Source organism: Neovison vison, chromosome 8 (genome assembly GCF_020171115.1).
Source record: "Neovison vison isolate M4711 chromosome 8, ASM_NN_V1, whole genome shotgun sequence".
In the NCBI taxonomy this organism is placed as follows: Eukaryota; Metazoa; Chordata; class Mammalia; order Carnivora; family Mustelidae; genus Neogale; species Neogale vison.
In genome coordinates, this window is record NC_058098.1 from 108,550,123 (window position 1) to 108,571,841 (window position 21,719).

The window sequence follows — 21,719 nt, forward strand, 5'->3', positions numbered from 1 at the left end:
AGGAAGTAGATCTAGAATTTTCTGTGGCTAGTTTAACAGAGCCTCAGGAATACGTCTTGCCAACATAACTGTATATTAAAACTTGAGAAACATTCTTCAGGAAGAGGGGGTGTAGAACTTTAAGCCAAGCTTGCAGGTAAAGCCATAGAAAATCAGCCCGTGAACCAGTCCCCCCAACACATCAGGCTGATCGAAGGACCCCTCTGTCATCTCCCGCTTAACAGAAACATGACCAGAGCCTGAGTAAACTCTCCTCCAAAATGGGTGATAACTGACTTCTTGGTCACTATAGGTGATCTGCTGGACCAGGGCATTATGGTACCAGTCAAGGGAATACAGCGAAGGAGCCTGCGCTTCCCCCCACCCAGCCTGGCTGTCATAAACACCAGCCGAGACAGCGGTCTGCGAACTGCCTCCCCTGGGCCCTGGAAGAATGGCAGCTCCTTTCTGCACAGTGAGGAGTGTGCTGCTGGAAGAATCTTCCTCCAGGCTGCTTTCCCTGTCTGTCCTTAGCCCCAGGGCTCTGGACTACAGCCCATTCACTAGGTGCCTGGGGCCCTGCCCCCTGTCCAGTGCTCAGCAGCAATCAACCAAGTGGGAGCTGGGGTGACACCTGCTGCATTCGCCTCAGCAGCCAGGATGGAGGGGGAGGCGGCATTGGGGCGGAAGGCAGAGATGCTTTCTCACTACCCTCTCACTGGTGAGATCTGGAAACAGCTGCACCCCATTCCCTGGGTCTCCAGGGAGAGACCAGCCAGTCAATGTGTTTTCCAGATGGATGAGATGAGCAATGTCTCCTGGAACGTGACCTCCAGCACCAGCACTGGGGCCCTCAGCTCCACAGAGGGGGGAAAGCCAAGCCCAACATGTCATCCCAGTCCCCCCTGCGGGCTCAGTGAACCACAGTATGGGGGGCTGGCTCTGGCAACCCCCTGCAGCCCCTCCAATGCCCCCCCCCACCCCGCAGCAACGTAGTGGGTAAAGAATAAGGTCAAACCCAGCGCCTCAGGTTGAGCTACCCCCACCAAAGCCCCTCGCTCGAGCGCCTTTCAATCTGACAAGTCCACGGCTGACCAAAGTCCTGACTGCACCTGTGAACTCGTTCACGTGGAAAGCCTTAGAAAGACCAGCAAATTAACCTGCATGCTGTTACACACCTAACAGCTCACGGTCACTGAAAACAATCAAGTGAGCAAAACTATGAAACCGACGCCTCACCCTGGGCATACCAAACATAAGGTAATTCCATACTCAGAAGCACCTGGACATGGGACCATTAACGTGGCCTCAGACAGGGTGGTCTTGCACAAGGGTGACCCAGGCTGTCTCCAACCTTAGCTCTCTTTCATTCAAGTTCACTGAGGTTTAATTCACTTACAGTAAAATTCACCTGCTCCTGGTGTTACAGTTCTATGAGTCTGGAAAAAATATACAGTCATGGAACCCTCATAATCAAGATTCAGACTATGTCGGTCACTGCCCCCTCCCCTCAAATTCCTCATGCCACTTTCTTCCCGTAGTTTTCCCTTTCCCAGAATGCCACGTAAATGGAATCTTAGAGCATATGCACATTGGAGTCTGGCTTCCTCCACTCAACATGATGCCTTTTTTTTTTTTTTAAGATTTTATTTATTTATTTGACACAGAGAGAGAGATCACAAGTAAGCAGAGGGGCAGGCAGAGAGAGAGGAGGAAGCAGGCTCCCCACTGAGCAGAGAGCCCGATGCAGGGCTCGATTCCAGGACCCTGAGATCACGACCTGAGCCGAAGGCAGAGGCTTTAACCCGCTGAGCCACCCAGGTGCCCCACATGATGCCTTTTAATTGCCGAATAATATTTCACTGCGCAGACGGGCCACGGTCTGTTTATCCACTTCCCAGGCAAAGGGGCACTGGAGATCGTTTTCACTTTCGGGCTGTTGTGGACAGAGCCACTATGCACATTTGCATAAAGTCTTTGCATGGGCACATGTTTCCATTTGTGTCAGTACTACTGGGGAGTGGAGTCACTGGGTCCCATAGTAAGGTGATGTTTAATATTGTAAGAAATTATCAAAGTGGGCACACCATTTTACTTTCCCACCAACAGTGCAGGAGAGTTGGAATTACTCCGTATCTTCATCAGTACTTCATACTGTATTGTCAGGATTTTGTGGTTTTGTGTTTTGTTGTTTGGGGGGATTTTTTTGGGTGTGTGTGTGTGTGTGTGTGTGTTTAAGCCATTCTGATTCATGTGTAATAGAATCTCATTGTGGTCTTAATTTGCATTTCCTTAATGACTAATGATGCTGAGCACCTCTTCATATGCCTATTTGCCATCTCTTGCGCCTCTTCTGCCATCTCATTTGTGTCTCTTCTTTGGTAAAGTGTCAGTTCAAGAGGTTATTTTTTTTTTTGCCCAGGTATTAAATTGCTTTCTTGTTAAACGTCTGTAAGAGTTCTACACATATTCTGGATACAAGTCCTTTATCAGATATGTGTTTTGAAAATATTTTCTCCTGGTTTGTGGCTTGTAGTTTCTAGGCAGTGGTTTTCACAGAGCAGATGTTTTTAATTTTGAAAAAATCCATTTTACCAACTTTTTCTTTCATAGTTTATGCTTTTTGTGTTCAAAGCTATCTTTGTCTTGCCCAAGGTCACGAAGATCTGCAGCTATGTTTTCTTCTATAAAGTTTTCAGGTTTGTGGGCACCTGATCCATTTCTGTTCATAGCTGTATCTGCTGTAAAGGTAAAGGTTTGGGGTATTTTTCTTTAAAGGGTGTTCAATTGTTCCAGTACCATTTATATCCTTTCTCCCTTGAATTCCCTTGGTGCTTCTGTTGAAAATCAACTGATCATGAATGTGTGGGTCTGCTTCTAGACTCTTTATTCTGTTCAACTAACCTATCTGTCCTTTTACCAGCACCAGACTGTCTTGATTCCTATAGCTCTATAGTAAGTCTTAAAGTCAGGTAGTATAAGGCTTTCAACTCTCCCAATTGCTTTGGCTAATCCAGGTCTTTTGCCTTTACATATACATGTTTTGATTAGCTTGTCATTCTTTGAATTACCTTATCATTGGGCAAAATATTTACATGTATGTTTCTTCATTTGAAAGAGGGTTTTGTCAAATCTCTGGACCAATTTAATTTGGATGTCTATCCTTTTGAAAGTAAGGGAGTGGTCATTCTTCAAAGATACCATAAAAGAAAGACTAACCAGTTCCTTCTAAACTCACCCACACAGAATGGCTTTGCCAAACGGCCTTGGTTCTAAGTGCTGGGTTGTGGAATCCACATGTTCTGATGTGCGAGGGAAACAAGAAAGCAGTCTGCCTTTCCAACCTGCTCCCTGATATAGAAAGGAAAAGACACAAAGTTGAGGTCAGCTCTGAGCCCTAACAACAGAAAGAAGCGTAGTTCCTTGACAAGTTTTTGAAAATGAGGTGACCTTTTTTCCACCCAAGGGGCCACTGGAGGAGTAGGAGTTCATTAATGCAGAAGAGAAGAGGGAAGTTAATTCTTCAGAGGAAATAGCAAGAGCAAGGGGTAGAGTAGGCAAGAAGCTCAGGGCTGTAAAATTTGAGGAGACAGGGTTGGAGATAAAGTCTAGGATCAGAATTCTGCTCCCTGAGCACGGAAGCCCATGGAAGCTTTTGAGTGGGAGGGACATAATCAGATCTGTATTTGAGAAAGATCTTCATACTGGCAGGCAAAATATCCTCCCAGAGGTCATCCTGTGGGCGTGGCATCAGACATGTGGTAAGCAGGTTTGACTGGGGAAATGGCAGAAAGCCTGGACCAGAATGACTTTGGAGAATTAGGCCACCGAATTAAAAATCAGACAAGGGATTAAAGGGGATGGGAGAGGCACAGGAAGGCACATTCACATATGCCTTACTCCCCTGGACCCTGAACAGCACCCACCACTCTCCAGGCATATCCACAGCCCCAGGCAGAGCCGTGCTATAAGAGGCCAACAAGATACCTGCAGGGTTGGAGGACCTCACCGAGTCTGGTCATATAATTCAGATACCCTGTGACTATTCATATTCTGTTCCTCAGGGGCAATATTTTGTGTTAAGGTTATCTTAAAAATGCAACCTTCCAAAAGATGGCTTGATTTTAAGATTATGCCACTGGGGTTGAATAAATTTCTTGGCAACCCTGTGTATAAATCTGGTCAGGGCCTCACTGTGAAGTCTGAAACAGAGACAGATGGAACAGTCGGCCAGAAAGCCCCAGTGACAGAAACAACTATTCCCTGGAAAGGGTTGTGGGGGGGGGGCAGAAAGGCATCTTTGTTTATTTTTACAAAATTTGGAGAACAACAGTGTCCCCCAGCTGTTTCCACAAGATCAAACCTGCTCCAAATGGGAGTTGCTAGGTATTTGCCAACACTTGAAATCAAAGTCCGATAGGCCTGGTGGCCCTGTTTCTTGTCTTTCCCTCCCTTTGTATTTCAAGATGACAATTTCATTTGTTCATTGATGCAGCCTGTCCGTTCAATAAGCATTCTGATTCATCTATGAACTTCAAACTCCACTTCTAATCTAAATCAGAATACAAAAGTACATGACCCCTTCACTTCTTGCTAACCCCTGTGGCTCATTCAAAGCAAATACCTGAAGGCAGTCTCAGAATGACATTTAATCATGGGGTCTGCATTTTCTGCGTAAGGCTATGTCCTCCAAAGTCCAACTTAGGGATCGTCAAACTGTCAACTCGCCCACTTCTCTGGGACTGATCACACACAAGCTCCCCAATTCTCCCTTCCCCTCGTCAGCCCTCAGGGAACACCAAAGCCTGTTAGGGGGTTGGTAACTATAACTCCAAAATTAGGGTTAGGGCACAGGCCTGGGGCAGGGTACCAAATTTGGCCTTTGTTAGGGCTTATATGAAACATAGAAAAAGTCAGTTGTGAAAAAGACATATCTTTAGTCTTCATCTAAAAGTCAAGCCTCTGTGAACTTCCATTTTTTTTTTTAAAGATTTTTTATGTATTTATTTGACAGAGAAATCACAAGTAGATGGAGAGGCAGGCAGAGAGAGAGAGGGAAGCAGGCTCCCTGCTGAGCAGAGAGCCCGATGTGGGACTCGATCCCAGGACCCTGAGATCATGACCTGAGCCGAAGGCAGCGGCTCAACCCACTGAGCCACCCAGGCGCCCCTGAACTTCCATTTTTAACTGTAACAGAGCCAAGTGGAAAATTTGCTTCCCTCCTTATTTATTAAAGAAGGACAAGGAAGAGAAACAAAAAAGAAAAGAATTATGTCGGGGGCTAGTTCGCCACTCTCCCACCCAGTGTCCATGGGCTGTTCTTTAGAAACATGGACACAGGGGCCGTGTGCAAAACTGCCACGCTCTTGGCTCACGTGGCCTCTCTGCTGTGCCAGAGAAGCAAGAGCCAAAGGTAAGATGACCACTTCTGAGCCACTTCGTCTGTGCCTGGGAGCTCCCACCAGGAGGGAGCAGGCTTCTCCAGGCTGCTGCACAGTGACAGACAGGAAGAACATCTAAACACTCTTTCAGACTTATAGAAAAAGAAAAAAACAAAACACCCACACAGTGGGGAACAATTTCCCCACTGTGTGGGTGGTGGGGCCCCAAGAGCTGTTATCTGCAAAGGGCACTTCTGGGGGTTACCCAGCTGTCACCACTGTGTGGATTCCACTCAAAAACCTCAAGCCAACCCGGGGGGGAATGAACATCAAGAGATGATTTTTCCACTCTGTGAAAATGACTTGACTGTACAGACATAAATTAAGACTCCAGGATAATAAACGAAATATGTGCAGGACCTGTCATAAGATGCATGGTTGGTCACAGCTGATGCTCCTGCTTGCCTGGCACATCTACAGCATCAGAGTATGACTTTGTCATTCTCCACTTCTGACCCTTGAGCACCTGACCCCATATGACGTCTTTCTCTCCCTCCCTCCCTCCCTCTCTCTCTCTCTCTTTATCTCTCTCTCTCTCTCTCTCACACACACACACACACACACACACTCCTATACCATACAACCAGGTCTGGCATTACTGGTCTAGCAGGAGTAGAAGCTGAACCAGCAAGTCTGAGGGCAGAGGTGGGAGTCATTGGGGTGAACCTGTGTTAGTACAGAAATGGAGGGGAGGGATGTTCTAGCTCTGTTCATCGTAACGAGGGAGATTTGATGGCTGGAGCAAAAATGCGGGTGATAAAAACAATACCAGGCTTCCTTTGGGCCTTAAGTCCATCTTTTGCCACACAAAGTTTCCCCTGTTCTAAGCTGCTCTGCCCCATGTGTCTATGGCAGCCTAAGAGGTACTACCTGCCCATCGAGTTTGTAGGATTTAGTGATAAATCCTAAATCCTCCTTTGCATAAGTCCCTCCAACCCACCCCTAAGTGAACCCATCTTCCCAATGCTGCCATCTGGAGCCACATTCACTTCCCCCTCTCCCTTCATCCCACTTCCATCTACTACAACAATCTTGCACCATTGTTCTTTGCCTTGGCCCTCCTGTTACAATCTGAGAAATGGAGCTGGTGATGAGAACCTCAAGTCCCAACCTTGCTTCCAAAAGTATGCTAACCCACATGAAGAGGACCTTGGAAACCCTCAATTCCAGCATCTGTGTTCTGGGTAGACATGACAATAGAAATGGAAACCATTTTTCAATAGCAACTGTGAGCCTTTCAAGGGAACCCAGAACTACATACTAGGACACAACCCCATCTTGAAAAGTAATCAATGGAAGAACAATATGGCGATCCCTCAAAAACCCAAAAACACAATTACCATATGATGCAGCAATTCCACTTCTGGGTATATACCCAAAAGAATTGAAAGCAAGGTTTCAAAGAGATTTTTCTTTTTCTCTTTATTTTCAGATTATTTACTTATTTATTTATTTGAGCAAAAGAGAGAGCGAGAGCCCAGAAGGAGAGTGAGAAGGAGAAGCAGACACCCACTGAGCAGTGAGACCAATATGGGACTCGATCCCAGGATCCTGGGATCATGACCTGAGCCGAAGGCAGATGGTTAACCAGCCTAGCCACCCAGGCACCCCTCAAAGAGATTTTCACATGTTCATGTTTATAGCGGCATTGTTAATAATAAATAGCCAAAGGCAGGAGCAACCCAAAAGTCTATTGATAGATGAAAGGATAAGCAAAAAGTGATAGATATATTTATATATCTATATAGATATATACATACACACACAATGGGGGTATTATTCAGCCTTAAAAAGGAAGGAAATCTGACAACCACGACAACATGGATGAATCCAGAGGACATTATGCTAAGTGAAAGAAGCCAGCCACAAAAAGACAAATACTATATGATTCCACTTATCTGAGGATCCTATAGTAGTCAAATTCAGAGACAGAAAGTAGAATGGGGGTTACCAAGGGCTGGAGGCAGGGGCGGGGCGGGGATGGGGAATTAGTGTTCAGTGAGTACTGAGTTTCATTTTGGGAAGATGAAAATGTTCTAGAAATAGATGTGGTGATAGTTGGACAAGAGTGTGAATATACTTAGTATCACTGAACTGAATACCTTTTAAACCTTTTTTAAGGGTTAAAATAATAAATTTTATGTTAGGTATATATTACTAAAAAAAAAGTAATCAACAGAAATATTGAAATTTCAATTAATCTAAACAAACTAGCAGGATTTTTTTAAAGAAGAGACACAACCAGGGGCAGCTGGGTGGCTCAGTCGGTTGGGCGTCTACCTTCAGCTTGGGTCATGATCCCAGGGTCCTGGGATCAAGTCCCGTATTGGGCTCCCTGCTAAGCAGGGAGCCTGCTCCTCCCTCTGCCTGCAGCTCCCCTGCTTGTGCTCTCTCTCCCTTTCTCTCTCTCTTCATCAAATAAATAAATAAATCTAAAAAGGAAGGGTGGGGGAGGAGGAGGAGTAGGAGGAGAAAGAGGAGGGGAAGGAGGAGAGGACAATGAGGAGGAGGAGGAGGAGAAGGACCAGAAGATACAACCAGAAACACACATCCTTCATCTTCCTTCTCTCTGAGGACAAAGATGGGTGACAGGGCCAGGCAGCAGGAGGGACAGAAGGGTCTCCACCCACCCAGTGAGGTGTCAGTAACCTCACATTGTGATGCCAGGTGCCTGCCCTGGCTGAGGGAGGGGTGAGCAGGAATCTTCTCCACAACATAGGCCTGAACCCCATATAAGCACAGAGGCAAAGGCACCACCCAGCCTTCCTCAGGTCTACCCTGCTCTGCTATCTTACCTGATTCCCTGACTCGAAAAGACTAATGGTTGGCAAATGTCCCTTAGCCTCACCAAGTATTAAAAAGAAAACTCTCTTCTCAAGCTCCATATAGACTCTGAGTTTCTGTACCAATTAGAGCTCTCCATGGAGCCACAGAGTAACCCTCATCATTGTGTGAATAGGCCATGATTGTTCTCTGAACATCAAAGAAGTCTGGGCTTCTCCGGAGCAGCATTCTCCCAAGAGTAGCCAGGAGTGTCCAGCATGAGCACTTTTCTTCCCAGACACTCATTCCCAGTTCTGACTGCGTCTCACCCGTCCTGCCTTCTTCCTGCTCTACCCTACACAGGGCACCGATAGCTCTTCGAGGTCTCTCTGCCCACTTCGTGGCTCAAGTCACAGCTGAATGTAAATGAGTACATGCAACCTGTTGCAAGTATTTTTGGAAGGCAACCTCCTTTGAGGTAACTACGGGTTGTTTGTGGAAAGCTGGCCGGATGTCTCAAGCTGACCGGCGGGTGGCACTTGGGGGAGGCTGTGAACAGGTTGTGTAAGGACAGGAGGGACATAACTTGTAGCCCATCCATGGAGACAGGATCTTTAACTAATTCAACATTTTAATACATTCTGATGAATATTAGAACAAGAAACCAACATTTTTCATAAACATGGTGCACTTGAGAAAAAGGTAGGAGTCATGAAGCAAGACAAAAAAAATAGAGCTTTCAGCCATTCTCAGATGAACATAAGACAAGAAGGGGGCCTCCATGGAGGGGCCAGGGGCTTCACTAACAAGCCTTCCTCCAACTTTCTATTTGCCTGGTCTCCACCTTTCACGCACAACACCTCTGATTCTGTTCTTATCCCTACATGGAATCCATTACCCAGGAATCACTTGTGTTCCTGCCTTACAGGAGTACATTTTTTGTTTAAAAGAAATGCACTACCACCACTTTTATGTAAAAACCTTCTTCCTCCAAATAGCCAGTAATGCTCACAAATCAAGCAATTAGAACAATTCTAATTCTGTGAACTGATACCATGGGTCCAATAGTCACCAAATTAAGCTCAAAAACCCATAGACTTGAGCAAACTAAAAGCTACAAACCAGTAAGGTTGTGCCTTAAGAGAAAAAAAATTAACTTTACCTGTGGCTGTAGCGAATGGCTATCGTCAACCCAAGCTGTAATTAAAAAGAGGGGGAAAATCGATATTAAATAATATTAAGAATATGCTGAATTCACAAGAAAATTCACTTATTATGGTCCATTATTTTTTAGACATTTCCTAAAATCTCCTACTGCTTATGCTTCATAAATAACACGTTTTAATGACAGATCTTTAGTTTCATCATAGTTCTTAAAGGATAATCATATTTTGAAAGGGTCTTAGAAACACCTAAAATATCTCTTTGCATCTCTCAAATTAGATGGGTGTCTCTCATCTGGCAGATCTTCCATAACAGAGCTTTTCTTTTTTTTTTTTTTTTTTGCTTTTTAACCCCTTTTTTCTTTTTTCTTTACATTTTTTAAACTTAATTTTTATATTTTTTATTGAGATGTAATTGACAAATAAATTATATATATTTAATGTATACAATGTGATGCCTTGATTTACATATGCAGGGTGAAATTACCACCATATGTTATGACATTAATTAACACATCCATCACTTTACAAAGTCACCTTTTTTTTTCTTTTTTTGGTGAGACCACTTAAGATGTACTCTCTTTGCAAATTTCAAGTATACAATACAGTATTGTTAACTATAGCCACCGTGCTAGGCATTAAATCTCCAGAGTGTATTCATCTTACAACTCAAAGTTTATACCCTCTGACCAACACCTCCCCATTTCCCTCACCCCCAGGCCCTGGCAACCACCATTCTACTCCCTGTTTGTATGAGCAAAACAAGGCTCTTTCAGCTCTGAGACAAAGCCATGAAAAGATGGGATTCAGTGTGTGCTGATTCTGAGGTTTGCCATACCCAGGTCCGGGGAGGAGTTCTTTCCCTCACCCCCTGCCCCAGGAGTGCTGAGCGGAGCCCAGGCCATGGGGTGAGGGGAGACTGACCCCCTGGGCCAGAGTCTTGTCAGGCGGATCTGCACAGCCTTCACACTGATTCCATGAGCTCAAGGCCAACATACTGCGCTTCTGAGGACAGCAAAGAGATTGAGCCTTCAGCGCATGTGCGACATCAAGAAAAAGCATATACCATCAACGGACGCAGTGACAAGTAGAGACCATGGTGACACCTTGATTTCCTTTTTACTCTGTGGGGGTGGCATGGAAACCTCTCAAGCATTAGCTGGGATCAAATCATACGACACGGACCTCAGCTAGTTCGTGCAAGATCACAGCCGATTCTGGAAGAGCCAGGCCACAAGAGTTCAACTGCTAACCATATGGGCATCAGTTATTTAGATTCTCAGAGCTTCAGTGTTTACAACTATATAATGGGAAAAGATTTTCTCATGTAAGGATTAAGCAATTTTTCTGTTTTTATGTTTATACCTGTGTGTGTACACACACGTGTGCATACTGCCTATAGAAAGGAAAAATTCCATGAATAATAACTATCACTACTGCAACTATATTTGGGCAATACCTCATTTATGAAAATGTTTTCATTTTCCAAAAATTTTTAAAAAGATTGTATTTACTTCTTTTAAGAGAGAGAGAGACAGAGCACTGGGTGTAGTACATAAACAATGAATCTTGGAACACTGAAAAAAAATTTAATTTAATTTAAAAAAAGAGACAGAGACAGAAAGTGAGCATAAGTCAGGGGGAGTGGGGGAGAAGAAAAGAGGGAGAGGGGGAGAGAGAATCCCAAGCAGACACCCTGCTGAGCACAGAGTCCAACGCAGGGCTCAATCCCACAACCCCAAGATCATGATCTGAGGTGAAATCAAAAGTTGGATGCTTAATACACTGAGCCACCCAGGAGCCCTTCATCTTCCAAAATTTAATTTTTAAGTTAGTTCTTGGAACTAAGAAAGTATTTTGTCATGTAAAAATGATGATCAGCTTCAACCATGCCTATATAACTCTCATCAACCCACTTGTGGCTGATCTAAGGCCCTGATAGTTTAAGGAACTCACAGCAGTTAAAAATCCAAGCATCATCTGGTTCAAAGTCTACCTAAGTTGAACCCTCACATCACTAGCAGTTCCCCTGATGTTGGTCCCAATGGCAGCGGGGGTGGGGGTGGGGTTGGTCACTTCCATGGGGTTGTCCTGGACCCTGGATGACACAAGGGTCCCTGGGCAGTGGAAGGGTGGAAGGGGTGATGAAGAAGCAAGGAGAGGGAGAGTTAAGAGAAGTAAAATCATTGGGATGAATATATTATATGTCAACTATATTTTAATTAATTTTTTTAAAAAATAAAGAAATTCCGGGGTGCCTGGGTGAAGCCTCTGCCTTCGGCTCAGGTCATGATCCCCGGGTCCTGGGATTGAGCCCCGCATCAGGCTCTCTGCTCAGCAGGGAGCCTGCTTCCCCCCTTCTCCCTGCCTGCCCCTCTGCCTACTTGTGATCTCTGTCTGTCAAATAAATAAATAAAATCTTAAAAAAGAAAGAAAGAAAGTCTAACACCTCAGTCCAGCTTGACACACTGCAGAATCCCCCAGTTATTACTTGAACAGCTCAGTTCCAGAATAATTCGGCTGGGCGTTACCACCATGCACACCCCAAATGCAGAACCGACAGGACTCAGGGAGGACAGGCTTGAATTTTACCAAAAGATTCTCTAGATGTGAAGGCATGAAATCTACGACATCAAGGTGATTTCATACCACCCTTACCTGAGTGTACTCAATTATCTGTCAGCTGAACCAGGGGCACATTTTTTTTGAAATTTAAACAAACAGAAAAGGAAGATGCCTCAGGGACAATCAAGAATTTAAAGAACAAGGAGGAAATTACTTAGGGATGGAAATAAAAACAGAAACTGTAGCCAAAAGGTCAGGATGAGCAATTTACGATTTCACATGCCATGTAACTTTACATTTCCTGGAGTTAAAAAGTTCTGGCTTCCACTGAGGCTAATTATAAGATAATTTTACCAACCGAATATTTTGATAAGCTTTAGAATACTGCTAAATTGGTGGCTTTTCCGCAGTTGAAAGATACGCCTTTGCTGGAGTAGGGAGAGAAAATGGGCGTGGGAGGGCCAAAAATAAGAAAAAAGCAGAGGAAGTCTTTCAGTGGTAGCTGTGCCGGTTAAAAGGGGCTGGGTGATGAATCCTTCAGAGAGATGAATTTCAATGAAGCCCTCGCATTTGTCTTTTCCTGGCTTCTGAATCAAGTATGTTTTATTGTCATTTTAAAAAGGACATCTCTGTGAAGGAAGAAAGCGCAAACCAGGGAATCACAGAGACCCGCCGCTGCATTCCAGGGGCTTCTGCATGAACAGGCCAGGTAATGACATGCTAGGGAACTAGATGATTCGAACCCAGGCAAAGGGCCCGGACCTACGTGAGACCTGACTCACACGGTGGATGGGAAGAGGGAACCGCACTTGTCATGCTGGAAACTGTAAACTCCACACAGAACGCCCCGGATCCAGTTTGGCAGCCCTGACAAGACCCCTGAATGGTGGAGAAGAGCCCTCATGGGCCTTGCCCTGAAATCCCAGATTGGAACATGCATAGGGAGACTATGTCTCTTCTGCCTCCTCCTGCATATTATCTGACCCCAGAGAAGGCAGGGGTGGTAGAAAATCTCTGAGGTTTCTGTACCATAGCAGATATAAGACAAAGGCCACTGTGTAATCTGCTGAGAGATGGGCCAGAGATAACCTTCTGCCCTGGCATTAGGAACCTGGCTAGTCAGGCCCCTCTGAGCACTTGTCGCACTATGAAGCACCAGCAACCCGGAAATGCTTTGAACCAGTCTCATTCCTGCCTGTGTCGGCACAGACATGCATGCAACCATGTGCCTGTGCACAATTTATAATCACTTTACACATGTTTTGGCACACAGATGCACACACGTTGTGTGCCCTGAGACCCAACTCACCCATGTGTGCACACATACATTTGCACACATGCATACCCACACCCAGATACATGCACATGTACACCACTTGCGTGTGCATGCGTCCCAACAAGCATGAGTTCATATGTGCTCAGTCCATGCACATGCTCACACAGTACTCAGATGCAGACATACACAGGCACCAGCACATATGTGCACACACACTCATACAGATGTGCACACAGGCACTGACCCACGTGCACAGAGAAGCTTCAGCATTCAGAGAGGCCCCCAGAGCCCCCCAAGACAAAGGGAGGCCTCAGACAATTGACCCTTTTGTTGCTGGTCTCAGCAGGAACCCAGAGGAGTGGGAGGAGGGAGGCCGAAGGGTTGGCCCCCTGACCCCAGCCCAGCCAGGGCTGAGGCCCCAGGGACATGGAGGTCAGCTGGAGTTTTGTGTGGCTGCCCTCCCTGGAGAACAACCCCCCAGGACATACTGTAAGTCTTGCCAGAATGCACTCCACAAACTCCCATTCAGAGTCTTTTTTTTTTTAGATTTACACAATTTGTTAATAACAAAATTAAATCACATTTTAATGGCAAGGGAAGAATAATTGAACATTTTTCAAAATCTTCACCAGCTACAAAAACCTTTTTTCCTGCTGCTTCGGCCTAAAAATGCTCCTTTTTTGGAACAGCTGACTGAGGCAGCTGTTTTGTATCAAGTCTGAGAGTTTTCTATATGACCCAGGGAGCTCAGACAACAGGCAGACCTTGCTGCATTAAAGAGTAATCCGAGAATAATTTGCCATAAAACCCCCCAAAGTGCACCAGCTGTAGCCGGATACGCCCTATAAAGCACCACGAAGACTGCACGGACCTTGTAAAATAATCATAATAATTTTAGAAAACACATTTTTAAAACACCTTTAAAAAAAAGTTTTTAAGGAAAGAAATGGGTGACACTGTCTTAGGACACGTCCCTTCCATGGGCTCTCTTCCCTGTCCACAGGCTGTCACTAAGCATCTCTTTCTAATGCCCACTTAACCAGGGGTGCCTGCGTTGTTGGGAACCCCCTCCTTACAGGTCCACTGTGCTGCGTGTTTATGACGTGCTGTCACACTCACAGGGCAGCTGGGGGCTGGTGAGAGGAAGAGCCCATTAAATGCTAGCCCCAAAGTGGCCCCGCTGGTGAGTGGTGATACTCCAAGTCTGGGTCCAGAACCCTCTAGACTAGGGTGATGGGCTGGCAGGGGCTATGACCAAGATCCATGCCCTTTCACAGGGTCAGCTACCAAATACCCCCAACCCGATGCTAGCACTCCTTATTCCTCAAGAAAATCTGGAAACCAAGGGCTTTATTACAGAAACTCCCACGTTTTAAACGGATTTGAGTATTTTTCAAATAATGCAAGCCAAACAAAACATATCAGTGGGATTTGGCCTGGGGGGGGCCATCAGTCTGCAGCCTCACTTTTCACCCTTCCATACTGCCAAGCCTCTCCTTGCATTCTTGGATCTACAAATCTGAATTAATTAACTCGTGACAAATCTCGAAAGAGCTTTCATGTTATTCATGAGTCTTCTTTCCTTTTCCTATAATTATGTGAAGCTTTTTCTTTAGTTTACTTCAAGTTTCATGGGTCCAAAGGGTCCATCGCAAAATAAACTCAAAAAGAAAAGCTTGTTGCTTATATCCCTCCTGCAGTTTTCAACTATTCCTTCCCCTTTTATGGGAAATACGGAAAAGGAGCCTGAAGGGGAGAAGCAGCATGAGTGTGGACAGAATCTCACCCAAATGGAGCCACAGTGTGCTGACCCCAGGAAGCCAGCACAGGGAGAAAGTAATCCACCCAATGGTTCCCTAACCCCTTCCCTGGCTATCTTTCCGCACTGTTTTCTCCCAGTAATAACCAGGAACCCCTTGCTCCCCACACAAGCACCCTCCAGGACTGCTCTTTCCACAGGCATCATCCTAGATCTTTCTGGCCTCCCATGCCTGTGGGACACAGGCCACAACTCACTAGTCCTTAACCTTGTCATCTGTCTAGGGCTTTTTTAGGCACTTGCTACCTTCTCTGAAAAATTACCTGCGCTGAGCAGATGTTTATGGTCAGTGACAATGAGCTTTTGGTCAAGTTCCCTGACTTTTCCTCGAGGTAAAATGGCATTGTTTTAGACAGATTTACTTAGACCTCAGTGATGAGGACCAGCGGGGATTCTCATCTCCCAAAAACTTGTGAGAAATGCAGATTCTTCAGCCCTAATTCTACTGAATCAGAAACTCTGGGGTGGGGTGCCTGGGTGGCTCAGTGGGTTAAAGCCTCTGCCTTCTGCTCAGGTCATGATCCCAGGGTCCTGGGATTGAGCCTCGCATCGAGCTCTCTGCTCAGCAGGGAGCCTGCTTCCTCCTCTCTCTCTGCCTGCCTCTCTCCCTACTTATGATCTCTGTCTGTCAAATAAATAAATAAAATCTTAAAAAAAAAAAAGAAAGAAAGAAACTCTGGGGTGGTTTAGCCATTCCTCCAGGAGTAGGGGTTAGAAGCACTGAATGAGATGATGTATGGAAAAAACATAGCAATATGCTTGGCATAGATGACTCTTATTACCTGCTACAATGGTGATGATGTTCCAGCACGTAGTAAAGCTATTTTCACTTTACATTCTCTGCATGTCCTTTCAGTGTCCTGCACTCAACTTCAGGGATTGCCATCACTGCAAGTTCAGGCAGGCTCATAGGCTGGGTTGAGGTTGTATTTTGGGAAATGAGGCCTCCTGGTACTCCTGGGTGATCACCCACTCATCACAGAGAGGTGTGTGCACCCTGCTGAGACCCACTGTTTGCTGTTGACCTGCATAGACACTGCCAGCTTCCTGGTGGCCAAGAATGAGCCTCTCAAAAGGGGAGAGAATGGCAAGAAAGGCAGGAGGAAGAAATGCAGCAACATATTTTTCATTATCAAGTTTATTTTGTGAGGTTATCCTTCATGGGTGCCTTAAAATTAAAAAAAAAAAAAACCCTCAAAAAATCAAGAAGAAGACACACTAATGTTTAGGAAAAGCAAAGGATATGAATAATGCGTAGGATCTTAGATTTGTCAGAAACCTAGCAATTCAGATCTGAAACTTTCAAAACCTGTTGTAAAAGATAAGTTGCTAAATCAATGGAAATTAACACCGAATGAACATTGAAATGTAGGCAGTGGTTGTTTAACCAACCTAAGAAAACAGGTTGTTTTTAAGACTCTAAGCCCCAAATGACTAAAAAGGTAAGACCAATGATGTTGCTGTTCCTCACTGCTGTCCCCAAGAACCCGAGCCAGATACTAGCTTTTTGGACTAAACCTCTTGCTTAGAAAACAAGTAGACAGGTTTTCACAAGGACTTGTGTCCGCCCCCAGTTCACCCAAAATGAAAACATTTGTCAACCTTGATTTGCTGCCCCACAGTTAGAGCACTGTGGACCCGTTCTGCTCGGCATTTTCCAGGGACTGAGCCCCATGAGCTGTGGGGCTCTGGCAGGTGGAGGAGTCCCCTGCTCTCTGCCTCAGTGCTGTCCTCTGCAGAGGTGACTGTAACTGTAGTCACAGGGGAGAAGGCTCTCAGGGCCTGGCAATGGTCAGGGCTTCAGGAGGCTGGCTGTTGTCCTTGTCGTTGTCATCAAGTGGCCATGGTCTATGTCACAGGACCGTGAGTGTGCAGCAGGGACTCGCTCCTCTTTGTGTGCCTCGTACCCAGAGCTGGACAAATAGGGCTGCCAAACAACCACCTTCATGAACTACTGAATTCACCCCCAGGTAGTTCCTCTGATGCTTACAGTTTGTTCACAAATGCATTTTTTAGGTTTTAGGTTTCAAACAAAATAATTGTGGATTTTGGTTTCTTTGCTTCTCTTGATAGGAACAGTTGGGTATTCGATAATATCATAAGCCACACCCTCTTGTCCTAGAAAGCCTAACTTCAGCGTAAAAGAAATCAGCATGACAGTGAACTTGGATTCTGGGTGCAGCCTACATCACCGAATACGTAACCCAGAAACCTCTGGAACTTTCAGTGGCAAATACTACTTAAGTGAAAACTTGATTACTAAGTCAAAGAGTCAGCCAGGAAAGGAGGAGGAGGCTGAAGAGAAGAAAAGGAAATGTACAAAAGGGAAAAAAATAGGTAACACCCTGAAATGTAGACAATAACAAAAATATTTGAGGACACTTCTTCTTTTTTTTTTTTCAAGATTTTATTTATTTATTTGACAGAGATCACAAGTAGGTGGAGAGGCAGGCAGAGAGAGGAAGGGAAGCAGGCTCCCTGCTGAGCAGAGAGCCCCATATGGGGCTCAATCCCAGGACCCTGGGATCATGACCTGAGCTGAAGGCAGAGGCTTTAACCCACTGAGCCACCCAGGCGCCCCTGAGGACACTCTAAGGTAGATTTGGGGTTGTTAAATACAAGAAAATGAAAGGCTGTCCACAGCCTGTCACAACAGCTTAGAGACCCCTCCACAACTTACGGACCCACTCTCACCTCTCACCTCTCACTCTCCTCCTTCTAGTTTTTACCTACTTTCTCCTCTAATCTTGGCAAAAAAAAAAAAAAAAAAAAAATTACACAAAACACATAAACAGACAAACAGAAATCCCTCTGCCTGGGGGTACAGGATATAGGCTAAAATAAGGCATTCCATGAAATATGTCAGTAGCTATTAAAAACAGTATGGGGTTTGAAGTGGCGGGGGGGTGGGAGGTTGGGGTACCAGGTGATGGGTATTATAGAGGGCACGGCTTGCATGGAGCACTGGGTGTGGTGAAAAAATAATGAATACTGTTTTTCTGAAAATAAATAAATTGGAAAAAAAAAACAAAAAAAAAACAGTATGGTAGATCCATTATTGAAGAAACAATATAGTTTTTAAATTAAACTTTTTAGTATAATTGTAGAGTCCCATGCAGGTATTAGAAATTATATAAAGAAATAGTATAGAGAGGTCCCATGTATCCCCAGTTTTCTCCAATGGTAGCCCCTCACACAACTATACTACAATATCACAATATGTATATTATCATCAGTACAGTCCAGTTACAGAACATTTCTGTCCCCATGATGATCTCTTATCTTGCCCTTATAAATGCACCCATTTCACTCCCTCTGTCCCTCATTGTTTAACCCCTGGCAATTGTCAATCTGTTCTCCATTCCTGTAATTTGTCATTTCAAGAATGGAATCATACAGTATATAACTCTTTGGGATTAGAGATTTTCATTCAGCATAATTCTGTGAAGATTCATCCAGGTGGATACATGCACCAATAGCTCATTGCTTTTGATTGTTGAGTGTTAGTCCATGGTCTGGATATACCACAGTTTATGAATCTATTGAAGGACATATGAGTTATTTGCATTTGGGGGCTATCATAAATAAAGCTGCTATGGACATTTGCATGAATGTAAGTTTCCATATCTGTAAGATTAATGCCATATAGTTTCCATATATATTTTGTTAGATTTATTTCTAAGCATTTCTTTTTTTAAAAGCAATTATAGGGGCGTCTGGGTGGCTCAGTGGATTAAGCCATTGCCTTCAGCTCAGGTCATGATCCCAGGGTCCTGGAATCAAGCCCTGCATCGGGCTCTCTGCTCTGCGGGGAGCCTGCTTCCTCCTCTCTCTCTGCCTGCCTCTCGCCGACTTGTGATCTCTGTCAAATAAATAAATAAAATAAATCTTTAAAAAAAATAAAAAATAAAAGCAATTATAAACAGTATTTTTTCAACGTTCACGTATTTATTGTTAATATATAGAAATATATTTAGACTTTTTTTGTATGTTTATCTTGCATCCTGCAACACTGTTAAATTCATTTATTAGTTCCAGGCATTCACTCTGTGTGTGTGCGTGTGTGTGTGTGTGTGTGTGTGTGTGTATGTGTTTAATAGGCTCCCTGGTTTTTCTATGTAGTTCCAGGCATTGTGTGTGTGTGTGTGTGTGTGTGTTTAATAGACTCCCTGGTCTTTCTATGCAGACCATCATGTCATCTACAAATAGAGTCAGTTTTACTTCTTCCATTCTTATCTATACACCTTTTACTCCCTTTGTAGTGAAAGCAAACATCCCTGCCTTGTTTCCAAGTTTATGGGGAAAGCATTTAGTTTTGGACATTAAGTATAATGGTAGTGACAGTTTCTTTTTAAGATGATTTTTATCAAGTTGAAGAAGTTCCTTTCTAGTCTTATTTTTCTGAGAGTTTTTATCATGAATGGGTGTTGAATTTTGCCAAATACTCCTTTAAAAATACTTCTCTTCCTTTAACTACACCATACCTTCTCCTCTGTCTTGTTTTTTACAAAAAAAGAAAAAATACACAAAATAAAGTGGAAAAAAAAAACTCCTCTGTCCAAGTACACAGAATATAGGTTAAGATGAGGCTTTCCATAAAACATGAGTACAGCTGTTAAAAAGAATATAGTAGATTCACTGCAAAAAGGAATACAACAATTTTTAAGCAGAAAGACAAAACAAAAACAAATCTGCTAAAGACACAATGTAGATATGTGTAATAACTGTTGAGGTGATATTTGATATTAGGTGATTATTTATATAATTATAGGGAAAGAAGTCTGGAAGACTACCAAATTATTGGTGGGAAAGGATGGGGTAGAAAAGGACCTTCACTCTTTTATACCCTTGTTTAGTGTGTAATTTGAATGTTTTAACATAAGCTGGTAGTGAATGGTGAGTTCCAAAAAAATATCTAATAATGAAAAAACATGGGGAAAAAAATCACATTGCAAAATACTATGAACCACGTACATTTCTGCATACCCAAATGCAATTTTAATCTTAAGATGCTATCTTTGTCAGCCTAAAACATGAATGCCTTGGCAGAGAGATATATTCACACTGGATAAAAAGGACAAAAATTCAAAACAAGACTCAGAAAAGAAGGTAAAAGAGGGGTACCTGGTGGCTCATTCTGTTAAGCATCCAATTCTTGATTTCGGCTCAGATCATGATCTCAGGGTTGTGAGATCGAGCCCTGCATCTGGCCCACGCTGGACATGGAGTCTGCTTGAGATTCTCTCTCTGCCCCTTGCCTACTCTCCCCATCTCTAAAAGAAAGAGCGAGAGCGAGAGCAAGAGTGAGAGAGAGAGAGAAAGGAAGGAAGGAAGTAGGTAAAAGAACAAGGCTATGATGTCTTAGAAATAAGCCTGTCACTCCCACCCCAAACAAATTCTCACAAGGGTTCCATGTCATGATTTCAATTTTTAGGGCAGTATAATCTAAAGATGGTAACTTCAGACTTTGATGTCAGAACAGTGAATTTGTCTAAAATGATGGATGTGAGAGAAGCAATGACTAATGTTCTTGCACACACACACACCAAGCAGAATGGGATAAAGACATCTTTCTTCTTCTTCTCCTGCCTCAGACCAGGTGCACAGAAGGATACAACGAGACAGAGAGAGCCCTGCTGAAGTGTGATCATTTGGTCATAGAGAAGAAACGGAGCAGAAGACACAAGAGCAAAAACACCTTCGTAGTTTATAGACTGTGCTATGACCTATCATTGCCTCACCAGGAGACAGAAGAAAACATTCTCAGTATTTCCAGGACAATTCTCCAGGGTGTCTTCTCTTCCTCTGAAAAGAAGGAAAAAACTTCCCAAGGAGTAACCAGGTCCAAGTGACACGGCTCGGGGGAGACCAGCACATCCCATAGCTATCAGTGAAGTGTGAGACCAGTGCTAACTGCCACTTTGACCCAACAAAGACCCCAAAACACAAATCCACCACTTGAAGTGGGTGCCACTGTAATGCACTAGTACTCCAAATTGGGATGGAGGTAGAGTGTTAAGAGCTTAGTAAGTAAAAAACTCTGATGGACATTAAAGGGAAAGTCACGAAATAATGTAACAAACACCAAACATATAGAAACCCCCCAAAGAGAAACCCCCCAAATAGAAATTTTAAAGACAGTACAAGTTGGTGATTACCCATGGTAAGGTCTCCCCCAAAGACCCTATTTGTATTCCAAGCACAGCTCCGGCATTTCTGAACCATATGACCTTGGGCAAATGACTCAATTTCTCTGTGCCTCAGTTTCCTTGCTCTAACTTGAAGGTATCAATTGTTACTCACTCCCAGCCTTGTTGACAAGACTGTATCAGATAATCTACTCAAAGCACTCTACAGTGTTAGCACAAAATGAGCATTCAGTATCTGCTAGTCATTATGGATAGTTACAGGAATTAGATCTAGAAAAAAACCATCTGGTAATAACAAAGGCCAGAATGGAAGGAGCACATTCACACCTGTTGGCAGAGCCCATTTGGAAAACAACTCTGCAAAATGTATCAAAGAGTCATGACCCTTAATACCTTCAGATTGTCCCTAAAGAAATACTGTAACAGAGAAAATCCAAGGATGAACACTAACGTTCCATATACAAAGGTAAAAAAAAAAAAAATTTAAAATAATGTAAATATTATCAACAACAACAAGAATAGTTAAGTTAATACAACAATTTAACTCAATATTTTGCTGCCACT

General features: G+C 43.9%; 1 protein-coding gene across 7 annotated transcripts in view; it reads right to left on the bottom strand.

Annotated features, from left to right (window-relative positions):
• ACOXL (acyl-CoA oxidase like) overlaps positions 1-21,719 on the bottom strand; it is a 349,357-nt gene that overhangs the window by 229,713 nt on the left and 97,925 nt on the right. For all 7 annotated transcript variants that reach the window (XM_044261633.1, XM_044261636.1, XM_044261634.1 and 4 more), the window contains one exon: positions 9,346-9,380. In XM_044261633.1, coding sequence (XP_044117568.1) covers positions 9,346-9,380 — 35 coding nt within the window. The remainder of the gene's footprint in view (positions 1-9,345; positions 9,381-21,719) is intronic.